The sequence below is a fragment of the Polyodon spathula genome, chromosome 3, assembly GCF_017654505.1.
Source record: "Polyodon spathula isolate WHYD16114869_AA chromosome 3, ASM1765450v1, whole genome shotgun sequence".
Lineage (NCBI taxonomy): Eukaryota > Metazoa > Chordata > Actinopteri > Acipenseriformes > Polyodontidae > Polyodon > Polyodon spathula.
The window spans coordinates 72,901,310-72,927,150 of record NC_054536.1 but is presented as its reverse complement, the minus strand read 5'-3'; the positions used below and the strand labels follow the sequence as shown (position 1 = coordinate 72,927,150).

The window sequence follows — 25,841 nt, the reverse complement described above, 5'->3', positions numbered from 1 at the left end:
AGACTGGCTTAAAAAGAAATAAGTCCAGAAAACCTCAACAATATTCTGGGGGAATTTTATTCCTATTCAAGAAGTTAAAATGGTGACCAGTATAATTCAGTCTCCAGTTTTATAATGCTGAGAGCTGAGCTAAATAGATTTTTTAACAATAGAAGTTTTAACATCTGTGTTGACAGTGAGTTTAGGACCAGAGATAATGTCTTTCTGTCAGTCATGAAAGCTTTCAGAGAAGCCAGTTAGGACAAGGCCAAACACCTCCCTGACATTACTGACCTGAATTTGAACCGAGGTTGGATTGGTACTCAAGGTCTAAAGATATCAGAGCAAGAATAAATTGAAATATTTTCATATGTGCATTACTCAGGGAATCTCAACTGCAGAACTTAGGATCAAAGAGGTACTTTGATGAATTGTGGGTGTTCAGTCACCTCTGGGCAGTAAAGTCATTGTTAAATCCTGCTTATGAATGAAACCCTGGTGTATGGGTTAATTAATGGGACACTGAGCTGCTGTGAGATTAGAGGGGCTATTCACTGTGTGAGACATAACCCTGAGATCTCATCTGCTTAGTGTACTTGCCACAGACAGCCTGCTATTGACCACTGGGCAATTCCAGTTCTTGCACAGTTCCATTGATGAATCTACCTTTCTCCTCACCCCATTTCTGTATTTGGATGTAGGTAGAAATGAAAAAATATAAATCCAACCTGAAAAGGATTACTCTACTGCACCCTTAACTATGCGGTACAGCGGAGCAGTGGTGCGCTCAAAGAATGTGCTACCTCTAGTGGATTACACATCTAATAGGTATATCTACTCCATCTTTTTGGGGTAGTGAAGTGGAACATTTTAAGAACAACTACGTTATTCATTATATGATTTGGTCAATGAGTTGTTGTCTTTTTTTAACACATTTATCAGGGCATGATTCCCTTATGCCTATGTTTTTCCATTCATCTAAGCTTTATTCTAATAACACTGAACAATATAACCTTAGCTCCACACTATGAACAGTGTAACACAAAATTACTGTTCAAGTGCAGCAGCATGACTCATGCAGACGAGGTAATCACCAGCAATGATGCAGATCAGCAGAAGGGCAAACCCCGCTGTGGTGGAATACCCTACTGTACTTGGACTCCGTGCACTCCTAGCAACTCCACAGCTCTTGTCTTGGAATCGCCCCTGTATTTACCCAATCAAAGTCCTTGTGACAAATCTACTATACCAGATCACCCAATCAGAGAAAACTTAACACTTAAAAGGACGCACCAATTGGGCTGAACTGATACGAGCGCTTTATATCTGCTCAAACAGCTCCATCTCTGGCAGGTAGTGTCAGCTCTTATGAAGAGGTAGTAATGGAGAGCAACGTATCGTGTACCCCAGTGTGGTGCCAATAATAAATGTGTACTGTTTTCTAGAGCAGTTACGTGTGTATATATACATTTTTTTTTTCCAAGCGTTCAGCTTAAGTTTCTGATTTTTTTTTGTTTATAGTGCTGCAGCAAGCCATCCTAGTATAACAGCAGCAATCGATGCCTGCAATGTGATTGAAGAAGAAAAAAAAAGGACTGAAATATAATCATGTGTTGATGCTTTATGATACAGAATGAAAACCCCCGAATCATTTTAAAGGCAAGCTTTTATTTTTAATGTTATATAGATTTTTTTTTTTTGTTTCAACTGACTGTGCGCCTTTGTTTTGTTTTGGTTTTTGTTTCGTACCGTACCGAGGAGCCTTGTCACGATGAAGCACGTTTGACAGAAGACTGTATTTGGGGGGGAAAAATGAGGAAGCAACTTTTAAACAGATACAAAACAGAGAGGCCTCTTTCCTTAGGCCCGAATCGGGGTTGAAAAGGGGTAAAGTGGGGAAAGAAGTACATTAGCCCAATGACAATAACCCCAAATAAAATGGGACAAACTAAGACTCGCAAGGAGAAAAGAAGAAAATATATTTTAATAGTAACCGCTGTTTGCGCTTGTTTGCAGTCTTGCAGAACAAAAAGTACTTTGTGCCTTTAACAGAAAACAGGCAATTAAAAAAAAGACTACCTGTTTCTCAAGGCGTAATCATATTGTTTTGTGCCATTTTCTCGTTATTTCTGTATTATTATTATTATTATTATTATTATTATTATTATTATTATTATTATTATTATTATTATTATTTTAATTTAAAGCCCCCATTTTTTTCCCAATTGAATTTTGATTTGGATTCAGCTTTGAATTTAATTCAATGGAAGTATGTTATCAGCTGCCGGTTTTGCCTCTGGACAGGCCGGTTCCCAAACATGTGCTCACCCGGAGGGGAGCCATCAGCTTCAGTTCCAGCTCCTCTCTATTTGGTTGTCCAGATCCCAGACAGCTGTCTCAGGTAAACAAAGTATAATAATACTAAATTAATTCACTGTGTATCTCTGTGTCTGACTGTCTATTGTTGTTTTAATTTAATTTTTAATTTTTTTACACACGATACAAGTGAGGGTAATCGCTCAAGGTACTGAACCTAGTTTACCCAAATAATTACCTGCTGACCAGATACTTGTGCTAATTTGTTTTTGGCCAAGGCAGGTTGTTCAGGTTTGTCAACCACTTATAACCCTTTTAATTTTTGTTGCATACTTTTATAAATTGTACTCCATGCAGGAGCGAGGGAGTGAATTAAAGATGAGCCTTCCTGTCACTAAGCTGAGTCTGACTGTCCACGGTGTTAGAAAGTTACACAGTAGGATGCCCGAGTAAATAAATTGTTCCGATGCGTTTTCTTGTTGAAAAATTACATAATGTTGGGGATTAGGATGCATGCGATTTACTTTATTCTAAAAGATTTAATATTGGAGTGGTTTTTTTTTTTTTTTTTTTTTTTTTAAGAGCACCAGAGTTTAAGCAATGTATTATATTGAACTGTATGTGTCTACCCAGAACATTTCCATACATCAGTTAGTTTAAGGACAGAACTACTGAACCGCTATTTCAGCAATGCATTTTAAACAAATTAAGTTTGTTCGAGTTTTCAATATTGTGATTACTTCAATGTTGGTGAGTGTTTACTTTGCTTATATAATATTTAATTTAACTGAAGCAGATGTCGTTAATCGATACACAAATATGTGAATTAATCAAAGCTGTGTGCAATTCATGCAATTAAACTTTTGTTGAAAAACAAGCTTTGCTATTTTGCAATATTGAATTTGAAGGGGAACCTATAAAGACTAGTGCTGCATTGTATGCGTAACCTGTGTTACTGGCTGCTGTATATTGCGTGGCTTTCAATGAGAGTTCTCGCAGGCTTTTTTTTGGGGGGGGGGACGGGACGACAAGACGACTACAAATAAGTGTTAAATTGAAGTGGCCCACTTAAGAACATAAGAAAGTTTACAAACGAGAGGAGGCCATTCGGCCCATCTTGCTCGTTTGGTTGTTAGTAGCTTATTGATCCCAAAATCTCATCAAGCAGCTTCTTGAAGGATCCCAGAGTGTCAGCTTCAACAACATTACGGGGGAGTTGATTCCAGACCCTCACAATTCTCTGTGTAAAAAAGTGCCTCCTATTTTCTGTTCTGAATGCCCCTTTGTCTAATCTCCATTTGTGACCCCTGGTCCTTGTTTCTTTTTTCAGACTGAAAAAGTCCCTTGGGTCGACACTGTCAATACCTTTTAGAATTTTGAATGCTTGAATTAGGTCGCCACGTAGTCTTCTTTGTTCAAGACTGAACAGATTCAATTCTTTTAGCCTGTCTGCATATGACATGCCGTTTAAGCCCGGAATAATTCTGGTTGCTCTTCTTTGCACTCTTTCTAGAGCAGCAATATCTTTTTTATAGCGAGGTGACCAGAACTGCACACGATATTCAAGATGAGGTCTTACTAGTGCATTGTACAGTTTTAACATTACTTCCCTTGATTTAAATTCAGCACTTTTCACAATGTATCTGAGCATCTTGTTAGCCTTTTTTATAGCTTCTCCACATTGTCTAGATGCAGACATTTCTGAGTCAACAAAAACTCCTAGGTCTTTTTCATAGATTCCTTCTCCAATTTCTGTATCTCCCATATGATATTTATAATGTACATTTTTATTTCCTGCGTGCAGTACCTTACACTTTTCTCTATTAAATGTCATTTGCCATGTGTCTGCCCAGTTCTGAATCTTGTCTAGATCATTTTGAATGACCTTTGCTGCTGCAACAGTGTTTGACACTCCTCCTACTTTTGTGTCGTCTGCAAATTTAACAAGCTTGCTAACTATACCAGAATCTAAATCATTAATGTAGATTAGGAATAGCAGAGGACCTAATACTGATCCCTGTGGTACACCACTGGTTACACTGGGTACTCCTAGGTACTGGCACATACATTGTTATGGGCCGCCATAATGTCCCCTGTGCTTTGTCTTTTTAAAATTATTTTTGTTAACTGTAAACGCATCCTGAGGCAGTAGGAGATTTGCTAGGGTCTTGTAATCTCAAAGTACTGTTACTCAGTTAAAACAAAGTACAGGACGTTTTAGTTGAGTACATGTGCCACAGTACCGTGCACACAGAGAGTTCTCAGTTAGAAGGCAAAAATGCTTTCTGGGTTTGACCCCTAAATGGAAATAATTTTACGAGTAGCCACAGTTCATAAAATGGGTTCTTTCTTGAGTTTCAGGTAAACTGTGTTTATTGGTTGTGGTTCAGAGAGGGAAGTATAAGTGACCTTGTCTAAAAGGATGCTGGATGAAAATGGGGTCCATTTACATTACATTTAGTACAGGATGCTTGACAGAACCGATATTCATAGTGAAATAAAAGGTGCTGTTATCAGATTTATCCACTAAATATTTAGTTCCTGAAAAGATAGTCTTCATCTCCATCATGCATTTTAATGTGCATTCCATCTCAAAAGTACAGTAGTACCCTAAAATGTATACATTTACTAGAAATTAAAGTGACTTTGCCATTAGCTGGAACAGTATTAATTGTGGTACTAGTCTTGTCAATCAGCATTACAGAATTGTATATAAGTTTTGCGTTTCCTTTTTTTGTAAACCTTGCTCAATTTGTGGCTGCTTATTTAAATATAAAAAATAAAATAAAAAGACAAGTGCTGCTTAGCTCAGAATCTGAGAATGCAGCTATTACTGTACTATGTTGTGAACGCACTTGCTAAAATGCGGTAATTTTGATGTTTATTTCTTGCTGTTTTCAGAAAATGTGCAGTGTTGAATGGCCTTGATGGTAGCAAAAAAGAAAGTACTTTGCTGGCACCTCTATGTGGTGATCATGCGTCCTGTTTTCATAACAGCGCTATGTGTATTTGTTTTATTATGACTTCAAGGCATTTTATAGTCAGGGCAAAATAACGGAAGGCCCTTTCACCCTTTGTACAGTAAGCAAGCTTCAGCAAGCCTGCATCGTGGGGGCGTTGAGTGCGCACTCTAGAAAGATGGCAACGCAGCTACATGTCTATTGTAAAACATGACAACACCTTTTTCTCCTACTTAGTTCAGAGATTAAGACAAATTTGCAGATAAGCAATTTGTGTGTACTTTTTGATCCTGAGCTCAGTTTCAAGGGCCATGTTTATAGTGTTTCCTAGGTTTTTTTCTGGAGCTGGTAGTAATTTTGTTAGCCTGTCTTAAGTACAAAAATGCAGCTGCTCGAGTTTCGCCCAGTTTTAGCTGCACACATTGGCTACCAGCATGTTTCCGGAAAGATTTTTAAATTGTTATTGACTTACATAGGGGTTCATTTTCCGTTTAGCTAGCCGATTCATGATCTGATATTGGCTTCTCCTCGAAACCGCACTGGCTAAGGGTCTGCTCAAAGATCTTGTGGCATGACTGAGAGGGCATTTTGTTGCTATACGCCTAGACTTTACAATTCTTAGCCAAAAAGTCCGAAACATTCACTGTTTCTAAAATGTTTAAAAAAACACAACAAAAAAAAAAACCGAACACTTCTCTTATAAACAAGAACATTTTTTGAGGATCAGATGGTATTTTGTAGGGGTGGGAATTGGGACCTGAGGATCTGTATTGCACTATATTGCAATACTGAAGCCAATATTGCAATATTGCGATACATATACTGTTGTATCCTCTGAAGTATGTGCTCCCAATTTGAAAAACAGTGGTGGGGGGGGGGGGGGGGGGGAGATACTCACAATATGAGGTCATCACCAGGGCATCGTGGTGATTTGAAGTTCTGCCCTGGTGATGACCTCATAATCAAAAGGAACAGACAAAAACATGCATGATAAGAATGGCCAAAAAATAACCAGACCACCAAAGACACTAACCTGCTAGATGCTTTCAAAGCCAGCCAAATTTAGCTGGAAAACCACCAGTAGCCTAAAAGTTGCGTGCTAGATGCATGCATTACCTCAAGTTAAATGTACAAATAAAACATCACTTTGTGTAATTTGTTTGAGAAAAATCAATATTTTAGTTGGCATTCCGTTACTTTTGAGATGTAGGACTACATTGCTGTATGTAAGGTTGGTGGTACCACCAGCATATTTTACAACAGCATTGCATGTTTGATGCTATAAGCCATCCTTTTTAGAATTTATTTTCTATTAGGAAATGATTCCACACATGTGATTTTCCTTTGCAGAATTTAAGCAGCTCAAAATCTGTGTGCTGACAGATTTTCTTTTGTGTTGGCACTGCTCGCATTATGAGTTCTCGCAGAAAGTGATTACCTGCGAGATAATAGCTGAAATTTTCCAGTAGACAGTTCCGTGAATCAGTTAAATTAAGAATACTGGTGGTGGTGTTCAAATACTGGTTATTGTATTTCCTGATGAATATCGTAGTATACTGGTATATTGGTGTTATTGTGTACCCCTAGTATTTTGGGTGTGTTGGAATAGGGGACATAAGTCAGTTTTGATTGGCACTCCAGATGAGGTTTTGGGTCATTGAGTAATTTTCTCTCCAATTTAGACACTGAGTAAAGTGTGCATTACATTTAAATATCATGCGTAAATAATATTTTTTCAATTCTCGCAGCAAATAAAAAATACAATCTTCCTGTAACTTTGTGTATGCAAAACAGAGGATTTGACATTCCCATGCTATGTTTTTCAGAAGTGATAAAAAAACAAACAAAAAACAAATGTGGCATGAACAACTGTAAGCACCTAGCTTGGTGTTAGTTGGCGGGAGGAGGGTGTTACCTGTCGAGTGAATGACGCATTCTAGTGTTTATTTGCAGACTATAATTAACTCATTCCTGTTACAAACTCTAGTATGAAGACTGTTTGTAAGTTGTAGCAGCTGCATTGAGGGCTAATTCAATTTTCAGGTTAGAGCTGATTACCAGATAAAAGATATAGATATAATTTTATGAAACTGCAGAACTCCTGGATGTTCACATGCCACTGGCAAACCAAACACAGGCCTTTGTCTGTCAGATGCTTTCTTGCCTACTGTATTCTGGCTGAATTTCAAAGCATTGGCTAGTTTATTAGTTGGTGGAGTTTCAGCTTGTACATTTTTTAAAGCGTGCGTTTTTGGAAACAAAAAAATGTTAATGTTTTTTTTTTTTTTTTTTCTGTTTCACTGCATACTGTACAGTAGAAATGACTCCAAGCTTCATTCTGCAGATGACAACTGAATGACCCAGAGGGGGGTGTGAAGCAATATTTTGCAAATTCATAATCCCTTACTGACGTCATTGCAGCGTGATACATCTTGCTGTAGAAGCTGTTCATTGTTCAGTGATACATATGGTGAAAGGTCTGGTGATTGATAAATGAGGTTCCTCTGGCCTGTACTGAAAGATTCCCCAAAGGTTTGTGCTCTGCTTGTAGACTTCACTGTTTGAGTTTACACTAGTGAGTTAAGGCTGAGGCGTTTGTGTAATGCAAAGATGTTTGTCTGTTTGCATGTTTCATGCATGATTTTTAATTCTTTTTTTTTTTTTTTTTTTTTTCCCCTCCACTGATATAGTCTGTTTAGAATTTGTGGCTACTTACCGTTGTCAGATAGTGGTGTTTTTTGTGTATTTAATTACAGGTCATGCAGATCTAAACACCCACTGGGTTGAACATCCTATCATTGGTAACTACCTGTCTGTTATTCAAATACTATACATCTGTTACAGCCTGTTAACACATCAGAGATTTAAAAAAAAACAAACAAAAAAAAAACCCTGCTGCTTTCAGATCAAATTCAGGATCCATACACATTGGGTAAAGTTCCTGCTGAATCAGTTACAGCTTTAACTCCTCTAATCTGTTACAGATACTTCCCCTGCTGGGATTTAAGCTAATGGAAATAGAACGCAGACAGTCAACACACTTGGGCTTTGAGTGCTGTAGTGCACATCAATACTGTGCCATCCAGTTCCTGGTTAGTGTAATAGAATACCATTGCTGCCTGAACTGTGTAGATTGTGATTATTCTAGTAACAAAGGTTTTAATCTACTGTATGACAACTTTTCTGCTAATGTTCAATCACCTGACAGAATAAAGTGGTGAAAGCCCATATAATGTACAAGTCCAAGTAAAGAGTAAATAGATCAATTATATTGTAATTTCCCTTAATTCGTATGCAGCAATGGTGCTGTACAGTAAATCACTTTTTTAAAACCTGAAAGAAAAGCACTTGTAAGTGTCTTCTAAACATTTCTAAATTCCTGACCTGAAAAAATGATTGCGTTTTTGCCAAAAAATAATTCCAGATTATGCAAGGCCTTCTACTTTTATTTTTTTTTCATTATTATTAGGCATGGTAGAAATCCATGTGCTTGAAAGGGTTGTGTTGGTTGTGTTTTTTTTTTTCTCCAAGCTGATATGACTTAATCACGTAATCATGGTATTGTTTGTATTGTATGGGGTATTTAGGCATCTGTAGTTGCTGTAGCGTAAAGGACACTTTGGCCATAATTGCTGTGACTAGACCTACATTTTCATGGGCACTTCAGGTGGCTTGTCCCAAGAAGGTGTAAGTTGATCAAATCAACCCTTAGTGTCATTGGCTGTGCTGGATAGGCCTCCATCTGTACTGTAGCATGCAGTTTGTCCCCTGCTTTAGAGGACAAAACTGTAAATCCTGACCACCTTGCATACACAGAGACTACACTAACTAATCTTGTTCCATTGTTAAGGTAGGTGTGTCATTCTAGCTTTCCTTTTGCTATATAACCACTTTAGAGAAGGAAAGCCTATATTCAGTGTTGAAAACAAAACAAAGTGGTAAATTCTTTACATTAAACCATTAAAGTACCTACCACACTAAGGTCATTCTTTGTTGCATTTAGAATGAATTGAATTAAAAATGAGCATAGATCGGTAGTCTGTTTTATATTCCTACACAAAATACTGACTGCACTCTTATTTCAGAAAAGTATATACAATCTTATTTGGAGATTGCTATTCATGCATAGCAAATATACATCTAAACAATTGCGTGAAACTCAGATAAACATTTGGTGATAATTGTTAGGCTAATGGAAGTTTTACAGAAGCAATAGGGTTTAATTCTGACAAGATCTGACAAAATCAAAGAAAACCTTGCAGGGGTGGAAATAAGACTCCCATTGCATGGTAGTTTGAGCCATTCCTGATCTTGCTATGAGTTTAATAAGCCACACCTGAACTTGTTACCTACTGTACAGACTGTGGCTAATCAAGTTCGTAGTAACTTGGAATGCAATAGGAGTCTTGTAATGTAACTTAATGCAGTTCTTCAATACAGAATAGTATGGTCTAGTTTTCAAAGTCAGACAATGCTCGTCTAAAAAGTCTGTTTTAAATGTAATATTACTGTACAGTATACAGTATAATGGCTAGAAAAGATAAGTGGTTCTTTTATAACTGCAAGTTAAATGTTGAAAACAAGTTTAACTTCTGTTTATACTTGCTGGAAAAATCTGAAAGCTTGCACTGTTTAAGGCTCTGTTTGCCATTGTGCGACCGCGAAACCGCATCATTAACAACACCAATTATCGGGCTCCTGCTGCTGCAGGTACTTATGAGGAGATTTTGATTCTTGGTGATCTTTATCATCACTCTCTTCACCATCAAGCAAAGAGTGCACAATATCTTCATCCGTCAATTTTTGCAACGCTGACCTGGTGACCGCTGCAATAGAGTATCTTCACTTTCTTATACTTCATCTGATGTAAGTAGATGCTTAAGCAGATGGTATTTGTAGCAGCGTTTTAAACTCTCCAGTCTGCCTTGTTCCATAGGCTGCACAAGAGAGATTGCATTTGGAGCCAGAAACAAACATTAGATATGGTTGTCCTGTGAAGTAAGTGAATTGCCATCAGCACGGGCTGGTACATTGTCCATCAGTAAGACCGATTTTGATGGGACGTTTTCATTTTCAATTACGAAAGCAGTGCAGCATGCATTGTTCTGTGACTTGTAGCTAACTAATAAGGCACCCATGTTTGCACTCTTAAACACATTTGGGTTATTTGACTTGTCAGTGACAGTTAATGGGAGTTTGTGTGTCCCACTGGCATTGGAACATGCGAGGACAGTTAGGCATTCTTTCCTCAGTTTGTAGCCAGCTGCAGATCTCTGTGTTCTGGAAGCTAGTGTTTTGGTCGGTAACATCTTCCAGTACAAACCAGTCTGTCTCATCACAGCAGTGAACAGTTTGCTTGGTATCAACTTTTCCCCAGTTATTGCAAGCTGTTGATGCCATGGCACTTTTAAAAAAATCTGTCTAGCCATCCCAGACTAGCAGTAAAACATTCCTCCCATCCCAGCTGGGACAAGAAAGGAAGCAGATGACATTTAGGGCCTGATTTTCCAAAGTTGGTAAAGGATTTACTAATGAGTAAGGTCAGTACATACTTTCAGTGAAGTTCTGTAGAAACTTAAGTCCATGTTTGCAAAATCAATCTGTAAATTCACTGGAAGCTATAATTACGCAAAAGCAAAATTTGAATGTATTTAATAAAAATGTAATCAAAACTGCTGGTCTTAGTTAAATACTTACTAATGAGTAAGTTTGGAAAATCAGACCCTTAGTCTGTATGTTTACAGTTGCATCCATATAAGTTCTGACAATACCTGGAAGTATTGGAACTTGCTGGGCTGTTTTCCATCATCCTTGATCACTTGAAATCATTTACAGTACTTTTTGGCATTCATGAACTGCTTCAGCAACTCAGATCTATCCCAAAGCATGGTGGAATGTTTGTGTTGTTAGCTGCCGTCCCGGTATTGGTGTGCTTATTCTTTCTGGTCAAGCAGCACCCAAATGTTTATCCGAATTTACCATATTAACGTGAATGTAAATGTAATTCTTTAACTAGTAGGGTGTGTAAGCAAATGTAAGCATGTTTTGTTTGTTTTTTTCTCTACAGTTGTCCTAAAACAGTGATTTGATTGTTTATTTAGATTGCTTTTTTGGCTTAGTGTTGTTGTTTCTTTTATTGTATACTTGTAACTGGAGCAACACTGTAACTGTATTCTTGCAAATGGTAAACGCTTGATTTTTATATCTGCCTGATTTCCTTCACAGTTGCTACCAGCTAAAGCCAAACGGGAAGTAAACCTAGTGATTTGCATGTAAGTGCCATTAAAATACATAAATCTAGAAAAAAGCCCATTGATGTGGAAGTAGAGAAACAAGTAGTCAGTTATGTATATTCACGACCTGACCCAGATAGTGCACCTGACAATTTGTAGCCTGAGGGACTAAGCCCAAAAAGAATGAAAGTTATTTTCTGTGTTGTGGAAACAAAATCTAACAGCACCCTTCACCTATGACCTACGACTGCTCCAATGTGGTCACATGACTTTCAGTTTCTTTGATATGTAGTTATTGTCTTCTCAGTTAAGTTACATTATGTTTTTCACACAGTGGAGTCATGTGGGACCCAAGTTCCTGCTGCACTTGGAGTATATGATAAGCAAGACAGCCCATTTGAAAGTGAAAATAAAAGTTTAGGAAACTAAACAATTCAGAGAGAAATGAAAAGGAACTTGTAAGAAAGCTATGGTGATTGTAATTAAAAAAATAAATAAAATAAAATAGTCTTTTATTCCTGTTCTGCATTTTAGAAATGGAACCTCATGAACCTGTACAAATTTCATGTATGTAGTGGCTCTCTCCTAAATTGTTTTTGGTGTAACAAAATAATGTGTGAGGTGAGGAACATTTTTGTTTTCTCTAAACTACTGTGCAGACTGCAGATGACATTCATAACATTAGAACAGTAACCCAACTCCCCTTCCTGCACTGGCTACTTTAAATGAGGGGAACAAACCCAGCCCCTTGCTTCTCATTGGTGAGTCCTTTGTTTTCTGTTGTCCAATCCCTGAAGCTGCTGGGTCTTTGACTTGCTCCTAGATGTTTCTTGGTGTCGGTCACAACTTAAGTGCTGTTAAGGTAGTGGGATATTGGATTCTGAGTCAGATTACATTGGCGGTTGTTGGACGTGTGCCTTGGCTCAGCTGGCAGTGTTTGGGCATTTGTCCAGTAACACAGATGGCCAGACCTTCAAAGTGTGCGTATGCATTTGATTATACAAACTATCTGCCTGTGTAAAAGGTTGATTCAATAACACAACTTTTCAAAAGTTAATTTGTAGTTTTACTGCAGTACATCCACACTTAAGTAGTTTGCAGGCTTTCTAACAACCCCCCCCCCCCCCCCCCCACCCCCGTGGGTTTTTTTTTATAGTGTTTCGCATTTTACAGTAATGTATACAAGGAGAGAATATGATTATATTCTAAAAGATATGGTTTTGATCTATTTCATGTATACATGTAGAAATACTGGTTTCTCTACATGACTGCAGGAGCCACTGCTTTCAAGTTATACATACTTTTAATGACATATGATTTATCATAAAATAAATGTATGGTAACGCGGGGGGGGGGGGGGGCAGCAGTCTGACGAATAACTATTCAACAAAAGACACTAAGAGGAAAGCAGAGAATGTTTGTGTGCTATGATGAAAGCCACACGTTTCTTTTTAAAAAGAAAACCATAAAAATAAAAAATAAACTGCTCTTGCATGCACCTTCTGTATTTCTTGCAAGTTTTAGAAAATAACTGTACAGTCCTAGCACTGTACAATTTAGACAGTTTTTAAGTCTAGAGGTGTGGGTGTTTTATTTATTTATTTATTTATTTATTTATTGTATTTAAGAATAAATGCTGTAGTGCATGTACAATGAAATCTATTTTCCATTTTCTGGAGAAACCAAAATGTCAGATTCCATCTTTTATGACCCTGAACATTTTGCTGACAGGAACGGCCAGTGAAATTCAGAGAGTGGCAAGTACCAGTTCAGGATTATCTTTGAATTTTTCTGAGGCTCTCAACTTCGTACTCTTCTTTAAACTCACCATGCTTTGTTTATCGCTCGTAGTTTGTGTTGTCCTGTAATAACGTCACTGTGAGACTTGGTAAGAATTTTGCAAAAGCAGTTTAACAGTTGCTTTTTACAACCTGTTGAACGTTGCTGTACATTTAATAATAGCAGTAGTTGTAAATCACATCTTGTGTATTTGGACACTAAGTTTCATTCTAGAACAAAGTTGGTCTACCCCAGATTTGTTTAAATTAAACTCTAAAATCGCACATAATTTAACTGTCTTCTGTTATTGAAGTCTACTGTTTAAAAATGGGCAGTCTGCATTAATATTAAAAAGGGGAGGGAGGGATGAGTTTAAGAATTATGAATCCCAGTAATATTTATGGAATACTGTATTTTAATGCAAAACATGCAAGAACTGAGCTTCAGTATGAAGAAAGAGAATAATGGATGTACAACAGGCTACAGTATCTTAACAGTATCATTTTGCCAATATAACTGGGTTGCATTACAACTACATTACAAACCCTCTGTGTCATGACACCAGCCCCCTTGGAATGTGAAGTCCCTCATGCAGCATTTAACGGCAAAGTGATACAATTCACAAGGATTCTTTGAATTTATGAAGCAGCCTTGGACAGTATTACTTTAATCTCTGTGAGTTTAGAAACAAGGTGTGTATAACAGGTAAACCAGAAATTTGTAGGGAATCTGAGCATTTGCTGGCCCTCTCCTCGGTTTGTTGCAAGTTTAATGATTTATGTTTGGCCTCTGGCTCCTCCCTTAAATATTTTAGTAAATGGGCAAGGCTGAACAAACCACTTGCTCTGCTCCCAGTCTGAGGCATGCTCAAGTATAAGTTTCTGCCATTTGTTAGTGCCTGTGGGTATATTTGAGCGACAAAGTAAAAAAGTGGAAAAACTGTAGTTGTAGCAATTTTTTCTGTATGTGTGTTTATTTTTTTTTTTTTGAGGGGACAAAATGCAAATTGACACAAGCTAAGGTTGGATATTCAAAGTTACACAACAAATCTGAGAAGATTTAAAAACTGTGGTGAAGTGTTTTGACACATCTGTATACATGGATTCGAATCCAGTAATGTTTATAATATAGATAGAGATACTGTTGATATATCATAAAATATTTTGTTCCAAAAACATTTCACATGTACAAAAACATCCAGCATAAAAGGTCCAGCCATATAAATGTTATATCTACAAAAGGGTGAAGTTACAAAACAGAGTAAGCACTGTAAAGATGTTCTAATATAACCATGGCAACATGTTGCTAGAAGTTCCTACTTCAATAAAAATGGTGGACCAAGTCTCCCACAATTTAGTTTAAATGCAAGAATAAAAAGTCTTTTTTTTTGTGTAATATTACAGTATATTTACATTTGCTTGTTGGCATTCCAAAACGGCCTTGCGCGACTATTAGCTTTAGATTGTGTTGAAGGACACGCAGCAGTCGAAAGTGCAGCCTACCTTAATTTTGCCACCAAAATTAAAAAAAAAAAAAAAAAAAAAACCCTTATCGGCTATGTATAGGTTAATCAAATATGGGCTTGCCATTGTCGGGAATTTCGAAACGAAAGCCCAGTAGCCAAAAATGTACACAAATATACTTAAGGTGGGTACAACATTTACAGACAAAGGATGCAAGGTAGGCATGTTTATCCAGACCTGATGGGGATGTGATGTTTCTCTTTACAGTGATCACTATATGAGCTACCCAGTGGATGAAGCTAGGCAGCATTGCTATTTTAATGCAGCATTGTTTAGCAAATAGGTGGGTGAAAATGCTGCGAGGCATCAAAGATGTAATATAATCCTGCAATAATAGGAGAAATTAGCAAATGAACACAGATAATTATCTGTGCAACATTTTTTTTGGTTCCTGGGTAGTAAGTGTTATTTCCTAATTGCTTATGCCTCAAAAGTATAGAAAATGGCTATTATTCCCCACAAACTTTGCTTTTGTGACCAGGACAGTGATATTTTGAAATGTACCTATTTCCAATGAGAAAACGGGCAAATTTGTGTCTTTTCGTTCACATAAAGTCAGAAAAAAAACAACATAGGAATCCAAATTAACATGTATTTATACTAAAGTAATACAAAAATGACTACAAAAGATTTAGAAGTGAGTAGTTTTTTGAGATTTACGATTATACTGTAAATCGCTTTCACGAATCAGCCCCCAAATGTAGTCTCCCATCATGTTCTCGTTATACTGTCCTTGCTAGCAGCATTCAAAGTCCAGTATATCCTGGTGGAAGCGCTCGCCTTGCTCCTCCGAGTACGCTCCCATGTTCTCCTTGAATTTATCAAGATGAGCATCAAGGATATGGATTTTGAGGGACATCCTACAGCCCATTGTGCTGTAGTTCTTCACCAGAGTCTCAACCAGCTCCACATAGTTTTCGGCCTTGTGCTTGCCCAGGAAGCCCCGAACCACTGCGACAAAGCTGTTCCAAGCCGCTTTCTCCTTACCAGTGAGCTTCTTGGGGAATTCACTGCACTCCAGGATCTTCTTTATCTGTGGTCCGACGAAGACACCGGCTTTGACCTTTGCCTCAGACAGCTTAGGGAAGAAGTCTTGAAGGCACTTGAAGGCTGCCGACTCCTTATCTGGAGCTCTGACAAATTGTTTCATAAGGCCCAATTTGATGTGCAGTGGTGGCATCAGCACCTTCCGGGGGTACACCAGTGGCTCCCACTTGACGTTGTTCCTCCCCACAGAGAACTTGGTCCGCTGTGGCCAGTCCCGCCTGTGGTAGTGCGCCTTGGTGTCCCTGCTGTCCCAAAGGCAAAGATAGCAGGGAAACTTGGTAAAACTGCCTTGGAGACCCATCAGGAATGCCACCATTGCAGCCTCTTGATGGCATCTCAGAAAAATGCAGATATGTATCCACTTAGGCAGCTGGAACTAAACTGAACTGGTGGGCTTAAGGTCCCTGTATTTATACTACTATTTATATTACTGGAAAGTTCTAGAAGTTACTCCAAGTTTACTCAGCACTGAATCTATCTGGAATGTTCTAGAAAATAGGTAAATTTCAAAGTATCACTGTCCTGGTCACAAAAGCAAAGTTTGTGGGGAATAATGGCCATTTTCTATACTTTTGAGGCATAAGCAATTAGGAAATAACACTTACTACCCAGGAACAAAAATTGTGTTACATAGTGTAATCCACTACAAAGTTAGTCTGGTGGAGGTTTGTCTATTTAGTGGGTACAGTAGCACCTTCAAACTGGAAGACAAAGGGAAAAGTTGAATTACGAGTAGATGTAATAGCTGCAACCTTTTCTATTATAATGGCAAAGTGTTTTAAATACCCATTTGCTAGTTTAGTTTTATCTGTACATCGTTTCAGTGTTATATTGGTGTAATATTGAATTCTAGTTTGTAAACCAGGGTGTGGGCGTAATATTTTGTGATGGACCTGTTTTGTTAAAAAAAAAAAAAGCCTGTGGCTATAACCTGTAATAGCCAGACCTTGTCCTGACAACATTCCTGCGGTTTTGTCAGTGACGCAAGATGCCGGTTGCATTTAAAAATAATAATAAATAAATAAAACCTGAGCAACTCAACCGTTTCAGATTAATATTTCTATTGTTTTTAAAGGCTGCAGAATCCTGAGGTTTATGGAGACATACCCATAGGTTTATTTGTTGGTGGATGCTGGTCACAGTGATCTACTTTTTCAGGAGACTTATCGTTATAATAACGGAGTTACAGTCACTTATTTTGTTGGCAGAAGAATTTGAATGTAGGAAAGAGGACTCCTTTCAACTCTGCATTTGTGTGAAAACAGCTTATCAAAACACTGCTGTGCTGGACTAAAGTTTTTTAGTTTTCTAAATAGACAACTTCCTTGTTTTTTTTTAAAAAAAAAAAAAGGGCAGTCAAGGGAGGGAGGAGTAATTAACATGTTTAATTAAAGCCTAAAATCCAATTAAAGACTGTGAGGAATGTATGGATAATGATCATGAAACCTGTCTAAGTAGCTTTTTTCATGTTTAAGTAGTTTTCTCTTTTTTCTTCAAAACACTTTTAAAGTAAATGTAAATACCAAGACCACTCTGATTGTGAACATTCAAGGAGCAAAGCTACCATATCGATTTTAGACTGCTTTTGTGTGATACTGCCTAATTGCATTGTATAAATAAAAAAATCTAACTGTGTATAAATACATTTTTGTATGTTATAAAACGCACTCGAATCAGTATTGACAGTGACAGTTGCATGAAAAGAGAAATTTTGGTCTCCCAACCTCGTTTCCAACCCTAACCTAAAGAATACTTCCATGAGCATGGATTGACTGCCAATCTGAGCTGATCCAGGTTCTCACACATTCCTCCTGAGCCCTATTAAGTCTACCTCGGTTAAGTGAGAAGACTCCGCTTCCATGCAATGCGAGTTTGACAGATGTTAGCGGTTATTTCCAAGCAAGCCTTGTGGCTAAGATCGCATTCGTTTGTTTAATAGTATTAAAAAAAAAAGACTTAGACATGTTTTTGAATATCAACAATCTCTAAAAATTTGGCAGCAACATAATAGCTGGTGCTGTGACTAGTGTCTGTACACTAGAAGCGGGTGTCTGAAATGGGAAAACGAGAGAACAGCAAAACGCAGTATGGAAACATTTTCAGGTAAAGGTAAAATTGTTTAGAATTGGGTGCTTTACACGTTGAAGAAATATGAATTTCTCAGCGCCATCTTTGTCTGCCTCAACATAACCTACCAATTTACCTCTCTGTTGACGGCATTTGTGGAAGGTGAATATATAACAAAGATGATCAGTAAGGAAAACAATACTATCGTTTTTCTTTATTTTTGATTTTTTTTTTGGGAGCGTTTCTCTCGACTTGGCAAGGGAGAGCACAAGAAAGCATTTTTTGTTTTGGTTCAAGCCACTGGAAAGACAGAGTGTACATGCAAGTATATTCCATGTGCAGCTTTTGTAATTTAAAAAAAAAAAAAAAAAAAAAAAACTGTTTCAGTGTTTTATTTGGTTTACAGCCATGTTGACTGTGGTCAATAAAGCAGAATAATTGATGTTTTTGCTTTTATTGTATGACTAAGCCCCTTTAACACTGGTAGGGAACCTACCCGAGTGACAGATGAAAGTAAATAACACGCGTAGCAATGCCTCGGAAGCAGCTTGTTACTGATGCTTCCATCCAAGCTTCTTTGGATTGAACCATTGGCCTAAATGTTGAGGTTAGAGCAAATGTTTCTTCATCCATGCTGCAGTCTGGTTCATGTTGTGTCTCAAGCAACCAAACAGAATATGGCTAAATAGAATAAACAAATGTTCCTTGCGGAAGTGAAACCTTGATGAAAGCGTGGCTGTTTGTTATTTTGTCGGCTTATGAACTGCCATTATGCATTTTGTCTCGCTTAACCTGGGTCAAAGCGTGTCAACCTGCAACCTGAGGTTAACCCGGGTACGACCCAAGTACTTGGTTTCACACTACACGGGATTGTGACCCGGGTAGCCAGAACCCAGGTCTGGACCCGGGTAGAAGTGTCAGTGTGAAAGGGGCTTAAGTTTTGGACAGTAGTTCAAAGTCACATTAAAATTAAAATGTCAGGCTGTAGTTAATGAATACCCTATAAGTTAGCATTAAAGTATGTACAGTATTTATTGAAAGTTCTCATGACTTCAAGGTAGTTGCATTTTACTCTTAGGGGGTATTTTTAAAGGAGGTCTGCTGGAGGATAGTGTTATACGCCATTATTTCGAATATTAGTTCAGTAAAATAAATGTAGCATAATACGTTCTGTTAACAGTGAAGGCATATTTTTTGTAAGGACTGGGAATGACCAACGTGCTTAATTGTATTAAACTGTATTACATTATCTGCAGTTGATAGACTAAGGCTGACTGAGAAATATACCTGGGTTTGGTCAGAGTACAACTTCACGTTACAATATATTAAGTTAACAGATCAAGCTTATTATGATAGTTGGCAAAATTAGATGAAAACTTTCAATACAATCGGGATAATACATTACATCGTATAACAATACAAAAATGACTACAAAAGATTTAGAAGTGAGTAGTTTTTCGAGATTTACGATTATACTGTAAATTTACAGTATAATCGTAAATCTCGAAAAACTACTCACTTCTAAATCTTTTGTAGTCATTTTTGTATTACTTTAGTATAAATACATGTTAATTGGATTCATATGTTTTTTTCTGACTTTGAACGAAAAGACACACATTTGCCCGTTTTCTCACTGGAAATAGTGATATTTTGAAATTTACCTGTCCTGGTCACAAAAGCAAAGTTTGTGGGGAGCCATTTTCTATACTTTTGAGGCATAAGCAATTAGGAAATAACACTTACTACCCAGGAACAAAAATTGTGTTACATAGTGTTATCATTATTTACAAAAGCTTGTTCATCTCGTTACTTGTTAATCTGTAACTTTACTGCGATACTACTTCTGTTGTGAAATGGAAGTACAAACTGTGGCGTGAAAGCTAAGGTGTCTGCACTGCGAGCTGCATCAGAAGCATGTCTTGGGTTTGATTCTCACACAGGGTTTATATTGCAAAAAAATAAAAATCAAATAAAAAATAGTGTAACACATTTTTATGTAAAAAAATGTAGTTGATATGAACATACATACTTTTGCACACATAACCTTTACATACATATATATTGTTGACAGTTTATATTGTATGTATTTGTGCTATATTGATGAGATAATGTGAAATCATGGTCGAATTTTGGGTATGTCATTTGCATTATGCTGCATCAGTTATATATATTTCTGCTGAACATATGTAGCACCTGGAAGGGACACTTGTTCTTTCTGATCAGGATAGGATCAGCCAGGCAGAATAGCAGAAGGAAAATGTAAAATAGACCACACTACTATGTCAGGCAATGAACATCGTTTTATTAAATGAAGGTGGTAAACTATACTTAACAAACAGTGCAGATCCAGAATATACAATCATGGTAAGCGGTTTGCCCGTTAATTAAAACAATAACTAAACACAGAATTATAATTTTAAAACGAAAGGGCAGTGCAGCCTAATACCTGCACAGAGACAGAGTCAGGCCTCTCAAAAAAAGCAAAAAACAGCAATCAAACCAGTACAGCCCGTCTCCAGCACTCCTCTAAAACCCCAATGCCGTGTAAAATACGAGTTTAAAAACACATGCATGACAAAATGGGACCAAAAGTGCCGGCAGGGAGATATGCCTTTAAGGCGGCTCTTTCATTTCTGTTCGTCTTCCTTCCACCCGCCGAATCTGAGAGCCCTGCATTGAACGAGTGGGAGAGAGCACATCTGGTGGTGTGGCTCCAGGAGTTGCTGCGGTGCTCAGAGAGGGAGTGGGATGAGGTCAATGGGGTGGTCATCAAGTCTCTGCCGGGGAGTCCCGCGCCGCCAAGGAGGGAGCGTGCTATGCTGCCAGTGCAAGAGCTCCAGAGAGAGCCCAGCATCGCCAGAATGCCTAGCGCTACTGCCTGAGCGAGAACCCAGCACCGCAGTTTCTGCCAGAGATCTCTGCTCCACAACTGCTGTCTGAGAGAGTGTCCCTCGCTGCCCAAGAGAAAGTGCCTTACACTGCCAGTGAGAGACAGCACAGCAACGTGGGGGGGGGGGGGGGGGGGGGGGGGGGGTTCACTATTTAGGAGCTGCCTGCATACAGCGTGGGGTCGTGTTGTGGTTTTCATGTAGCTGTGTATCTGGGAGCTGTCTATCTGAGCTAAACCATTTATTAAGAGAGCGTCCATTTGCCTGCTGTTCCAAACGCTTCAATAAAATTGCAATTTTCACTGCTTTAAACTGCATCCTGTGCCATCTCCATTTCTTCCTGCTGCGGACCAGATACGCTGCCGCAACAATATGTAACAAATTGACAAGTATCTGGAATGTGAATTGAATGCATTGATTGTTAGATTACTATTTCTAGTAATCGGATAAGGTGTTAAATGACAGCGAGTACCGTGTGCTCTTAATAGATGAGCACAAGTTAAGTTAGAAACAACTGGAGCAACCTTGGTCAGCACCAAGCAAATAGGCACAACTGTCAAAGCGGTGGGGGTCAAGGTTGCCCCAATTGCTTTTTGAAACTTGGCTTGTGTTTTTGATATCTCATGGGCTGGGCACTTCTTTGGTAAATTTGATGTTTTTTCACATTTCTCTTTTTGTTTCAGTTCTTTTAAACGTAGACAAATATTGCTTCATGATGTACCCTTTTAATTTGATCAAAATACTGTAATGTAATTGTTAATGTGGCTAGTGATATTGCTTCTGGCTGCCAGAATAATGAACCACAGTGATCATTTGTATATGCACACGCATATTTTTATTGGTAAATGTCGGTACATTTGTCGGTATATTTTATACAATCTGTTAATATGACGCTGTTGCATTGCCCTGCAGTTTTACAGATTAAGTGTAGACATAAGAAAATAAGAAAGAATAATACAAAAATAAAATATGTTTGCATTTGTGTTTTTGATTCTTTTTTTTTTTCCCCCCTTTGGGACAAGTTTCGATTGTACTTAACAACATTGCTAACACATTTGAACCAGAACCTTTTTTTTTTTTTTTTTTTTAGCAGATTACAGCATTACTCTTTACTTATGAATTTTAAAGCTCCTAAGAACCACAGCAAAGTATGCCTGAAAATGAAATGCGATCCACCGCCAGATTTATCGGCTTTAGAAAATAAGAGGATATTTTTTAATGGTTTAACAGGTGGAAAAATTCACGGATTTTACTGTTTCCACTGAAATCTTTCTTTCTAAAATCAAGCCCTATATCTAAACAGCTGGTACACTGCTGTGTTCTAAGTTCCATTACTAGTGGAGTCAAGTAAAAAACATCCATTTCACTGCCAAATTCACGTTTACAAACTATTCATCTGACATTGACATTATCAGTCAAATTATGTGCTCATAGAAACTCCTGTTTTCTAGGTTTATTGACTTAGTATTTTCAGTTTTGCTACTATGGATGTTTTGACAAGAATTAAAGTGTATCATTTGTTTTGCCATGAAAATGTACTGTACAGTGCAATACTTTTGAACCAGCAATGAATAAACCTAACATGTCCTTCCTTCCCTTAAATATCTCTAGAAATCATATTTACAGTCCCCCACTGACCTTTAACTTCAGTGGGTGATGTGTGTGTATATAGGTTGTATGTTGTTTTGTATTCAGAATAGTAACCCTAGGATAGCCCAACTGCTTTGTTATGCACAGTTGTCCCCCCAGTGAGTTTCTGCCTGTATACAGCATGCTTGCTGTGTGGGACTGAAGCACAAGTAGTTCAAGTGTTTTCATCAAGGTCACAGAATGTGTAGATGAGCTGAAATACAAACTCTGCATTCCTCTTATCACTAATTTTGTAAGTATGCACTGTATACTGTCTTATTTAAATATGAGATTAATTTAAACAGTATTTTGATTCTAGAACCTTGACCATCAATAAGGTGAAAGCAGAATAGATGTATGTGTATTTAGTAAATACAAAGACAATCGTTTGAATCTGCTGATATTATGGAGCTTTTACTCAGTGTTTTAAATTGAAGGGTAAGTGACTCAGCTTAGAAGTATAACGCACTGCACAGTGCTGAAGTAGATTCCTCAAGATAAAAGGTACTTCCCCTTCATATAAGTTTGTCTAGGATCTTGCTGGGCCGTTTGTCTCTAGACCTTTGTCTGTGTCACTCTGCATAAAAGCTTGAGTGTTACCAAGTGTCCTAACCCTGAATTAACAGCAATGAAAAAAAAAAAACTAACACGCACACTTGATGTGCAGAGGGTAAGCCCAAGGTTGCTGTTTGTTGTAATACAAAACACTCAAGCAATCGGGCATTCTTGCTGCCTTCTGGCACAGAAATACAGTGCTTCTACATGGCTTTGCTTACTTTTGATTCATCTCCGATGTTTGCAATACCTTAGAATCACATCCTGTTTCATTCCTCACTAAAATATAAACTAACCTCAGTAAATCAGATGAACAGTCTTTTTTCCCCCAAACCATTGAAATAGGCTGGCTGTTTGACAAAGGACCAGGCTGTCCTGTTACACTACACTTTATGATCCTGAATTTGAAAAGGGTGGGGTATTACTACAGTGCCTATAGGAAGTATTCACTCCCCTTGGATGTTTTCACAGTTTGTTGGGTTACAACCTAAAATCTTGATGCATTTAAATGGGATTTTTTTTTATTTTCCTTTTTGATTTACACAACCTACTCAACACTTTGTAGAGGCAAGATAATTGTGAAACACTAGTTAATGAAAAATAAACTAAAATGTCTTGGTTAGATAAGTATTTAGCCCTCTGAGTCAGTACTTGGTAGAACCACCTTTGGTAGCAATTACAGCTGTAAGTCTTTTTGGGTAAGCCTCTGCCAGGTTTGCACATCTAGATCGTGCAATATTCATCACTCCAGTGTCGCTTTGGCCGTGTGCTTGGGGTCATTGTCCTGCTGAAAGGTGAATCTCCGTCCCAGTCCAAGGTATTTTGCAGACTGAAGCAGGTTTTCCTCAAGGATTTGCCTGTATTTAGCTCCATCCATTTTGCTCTCTACCCTGATAAGCTTCCCAGTCCCTGCCGATGAAAAGCATCCCCATAGCTGCCACCACCATGCTTCATAGTAGGGATGGTGTTACCTGGGTGCCTGTGAGTTTGTGCCAGACATAATGCTTTGCATTTAGGCCAAATAGTTAAATTTTTGTTTTTTGTTTTATCGGACTACAGAATCTTTTGCCACATCTTTTCAGTCTCCCTCATGCCTTTTTGCAAATTCCAAGCGGGATTTTACATGGGATTTTTTCTCAAATGTCTTTCTTCTTGCCACTCTTCCATACAGGCCAGATTTATGGAGTACCTCAGCTATTGTTGACACATGGACAGTTTCTCCCATCTCAGCCATGGAACGCTGTAGGTCTTTCAGGGTTGTCCTTGGCCTCTTAGTGGCTTCTTTGACCAACGGCCTTCTTACCCGGCTGTTCAGTTTGGGAGGATGGCCCGCTCTAAGCAGATTCTGGGTGGTGCCATATACCTTCCACTTCTTAATGATCAACTTGACTGTGCTCCAAGGGATATTCAATGCCTTTTGAATTTTTTTTATATCCTTCCCTGATCTGTGCCTTTCCACAACTTTATCCCAGATTTGTTTTGAAACCTTTATGGTAGTATCATCTTCATGGTAGTATCTTTGCTTTGAATGCACTACCCAATTGTGGGACCTAACAAAGACAGGTGTATTTAACCTGAAATCATGTGAACCACTTTTTATTGCACACATATGGACTCCATTTAACTTGTGTGAATTCTGAAGGCGATTGGTTGCACCTGAGCTTATTTAGGAGTGTCATAGCAAAGGGGGTGAATATTTATTTTTAATTGATTTTGTTTTTTTCACCCCCTATTTCACACATTGAAAGTGTTGAGTAGGTGGTGTAAATCAAATGAAAAAAAAATCCCATTTAAATGCTTCGATTTCAGGTTGTAACACAACAAACTGAAAACGTCCAAGGGGGGTGAATACTCCCTGCAGGCACTGCATGAAGATGATGGTGATTTATTGATAACATTCTTATAAAACTGCATTTTCATAATAGTGTATACAGAAGAGCTTCACTGAAAGCTTATTCTTCACTGGACTTTTAACAAAGCTAGTATTAATTGTATTGTCTTTTCAGCTAAATATTTCTACAGTTTAGCTATGTAGTGTATGTGTGTTTAGTATTGGCACCCTTGATAAAGATGAGCAAAAAAGGCTGTATAAAATAAACAACACAGGTAATGAGCTATATAGTAATTTTCCATCATGTGGAATATATTGTACTTTATTAATGATTCAAGAGAATCAACCAAAATTACACATTTCTCAAATTATACATTTATTTCCAAAAAAATAGTGTCACAATTATTATCACTCTTGTTTTCAGTACTTTGTGTACCCTCCCCTTGCAAGGATAATGGCACTGAGCCTTTTTCTGTAATTCTTTTATGAGATTGGAGAACATATTGGAAAGGATCTTAGCCCATTCCTCCAAACAGAATCTTTCCAGATCCTTGATATCCTTCGGTCTGCGCTTATGGACTGCCCTCTTCAATTCAAACTACAGGTTTTCAATGGCATTCAAGTCCGGAGACTGAGATGGCCATTGCAAAATGTGGATTTCGATGTGTGCTTGGGGTCATTGTGTTGCTGGAAGATCCACTTGCGGCCAAGTTTTAGTCTCCTGGCAGAGGCAACCAGGTTTTTGGCTAAAATGTCCTGGTGCTTGATAGAGTTCATGATGCCGTTAACCTTAACAAGGGCCCCAGGACCACTGGAATCAAAACAGCCACATAACATCAAAGGTCCACCACCACATTTTACAGTAGGTATGAGGTTCTTTTCTGCATACATATCCTTCTTTTGAGGCCAAAGAGCTCTATTTTCATCTCATCTGACCATAGCACCCGGTTCCAATCCAAGTGCCAATGCCGTTTAGCAAACTCCAGGTGCTTACATTTGTTGGTTGCTCTTGAAGGCTTTTTTCTGGTAACCCT

The 25,841-nt window shown here is 38.0% G+C and overlaps 1 protein-coding gene across 2 annotated transcripts in view; it reads left to right on the top strand.

Annotated features, from left to right (window-relative positions):
• The first annotated feature begins 1,329 nt into the window (after window positions 1–1,329).
• LOC121313384 (high affinity cAMP-specific 3',5'-cyclic phosphodiesterase 7A-like) overlaps window positions 1,330–25,841 on the top strand; it is a 53,405-nt gene continuing 28,893 nt past the window's right edge. For both annotated transcript variants that reach the window (XM_041245851.1, XM_041245850.1), the window contains exon 1: window positions 1,330–2,380. In XM_041245851.1, the coding sequence (XP_041101785.1) occupies window positions 2,243–2,380 (138 nt within the window). In that variant the 5' untranslated portion in view covers window positions 1,330–2,242. The remainder of the gene's footprint in view (window positions 2,381–25,841) is intronic.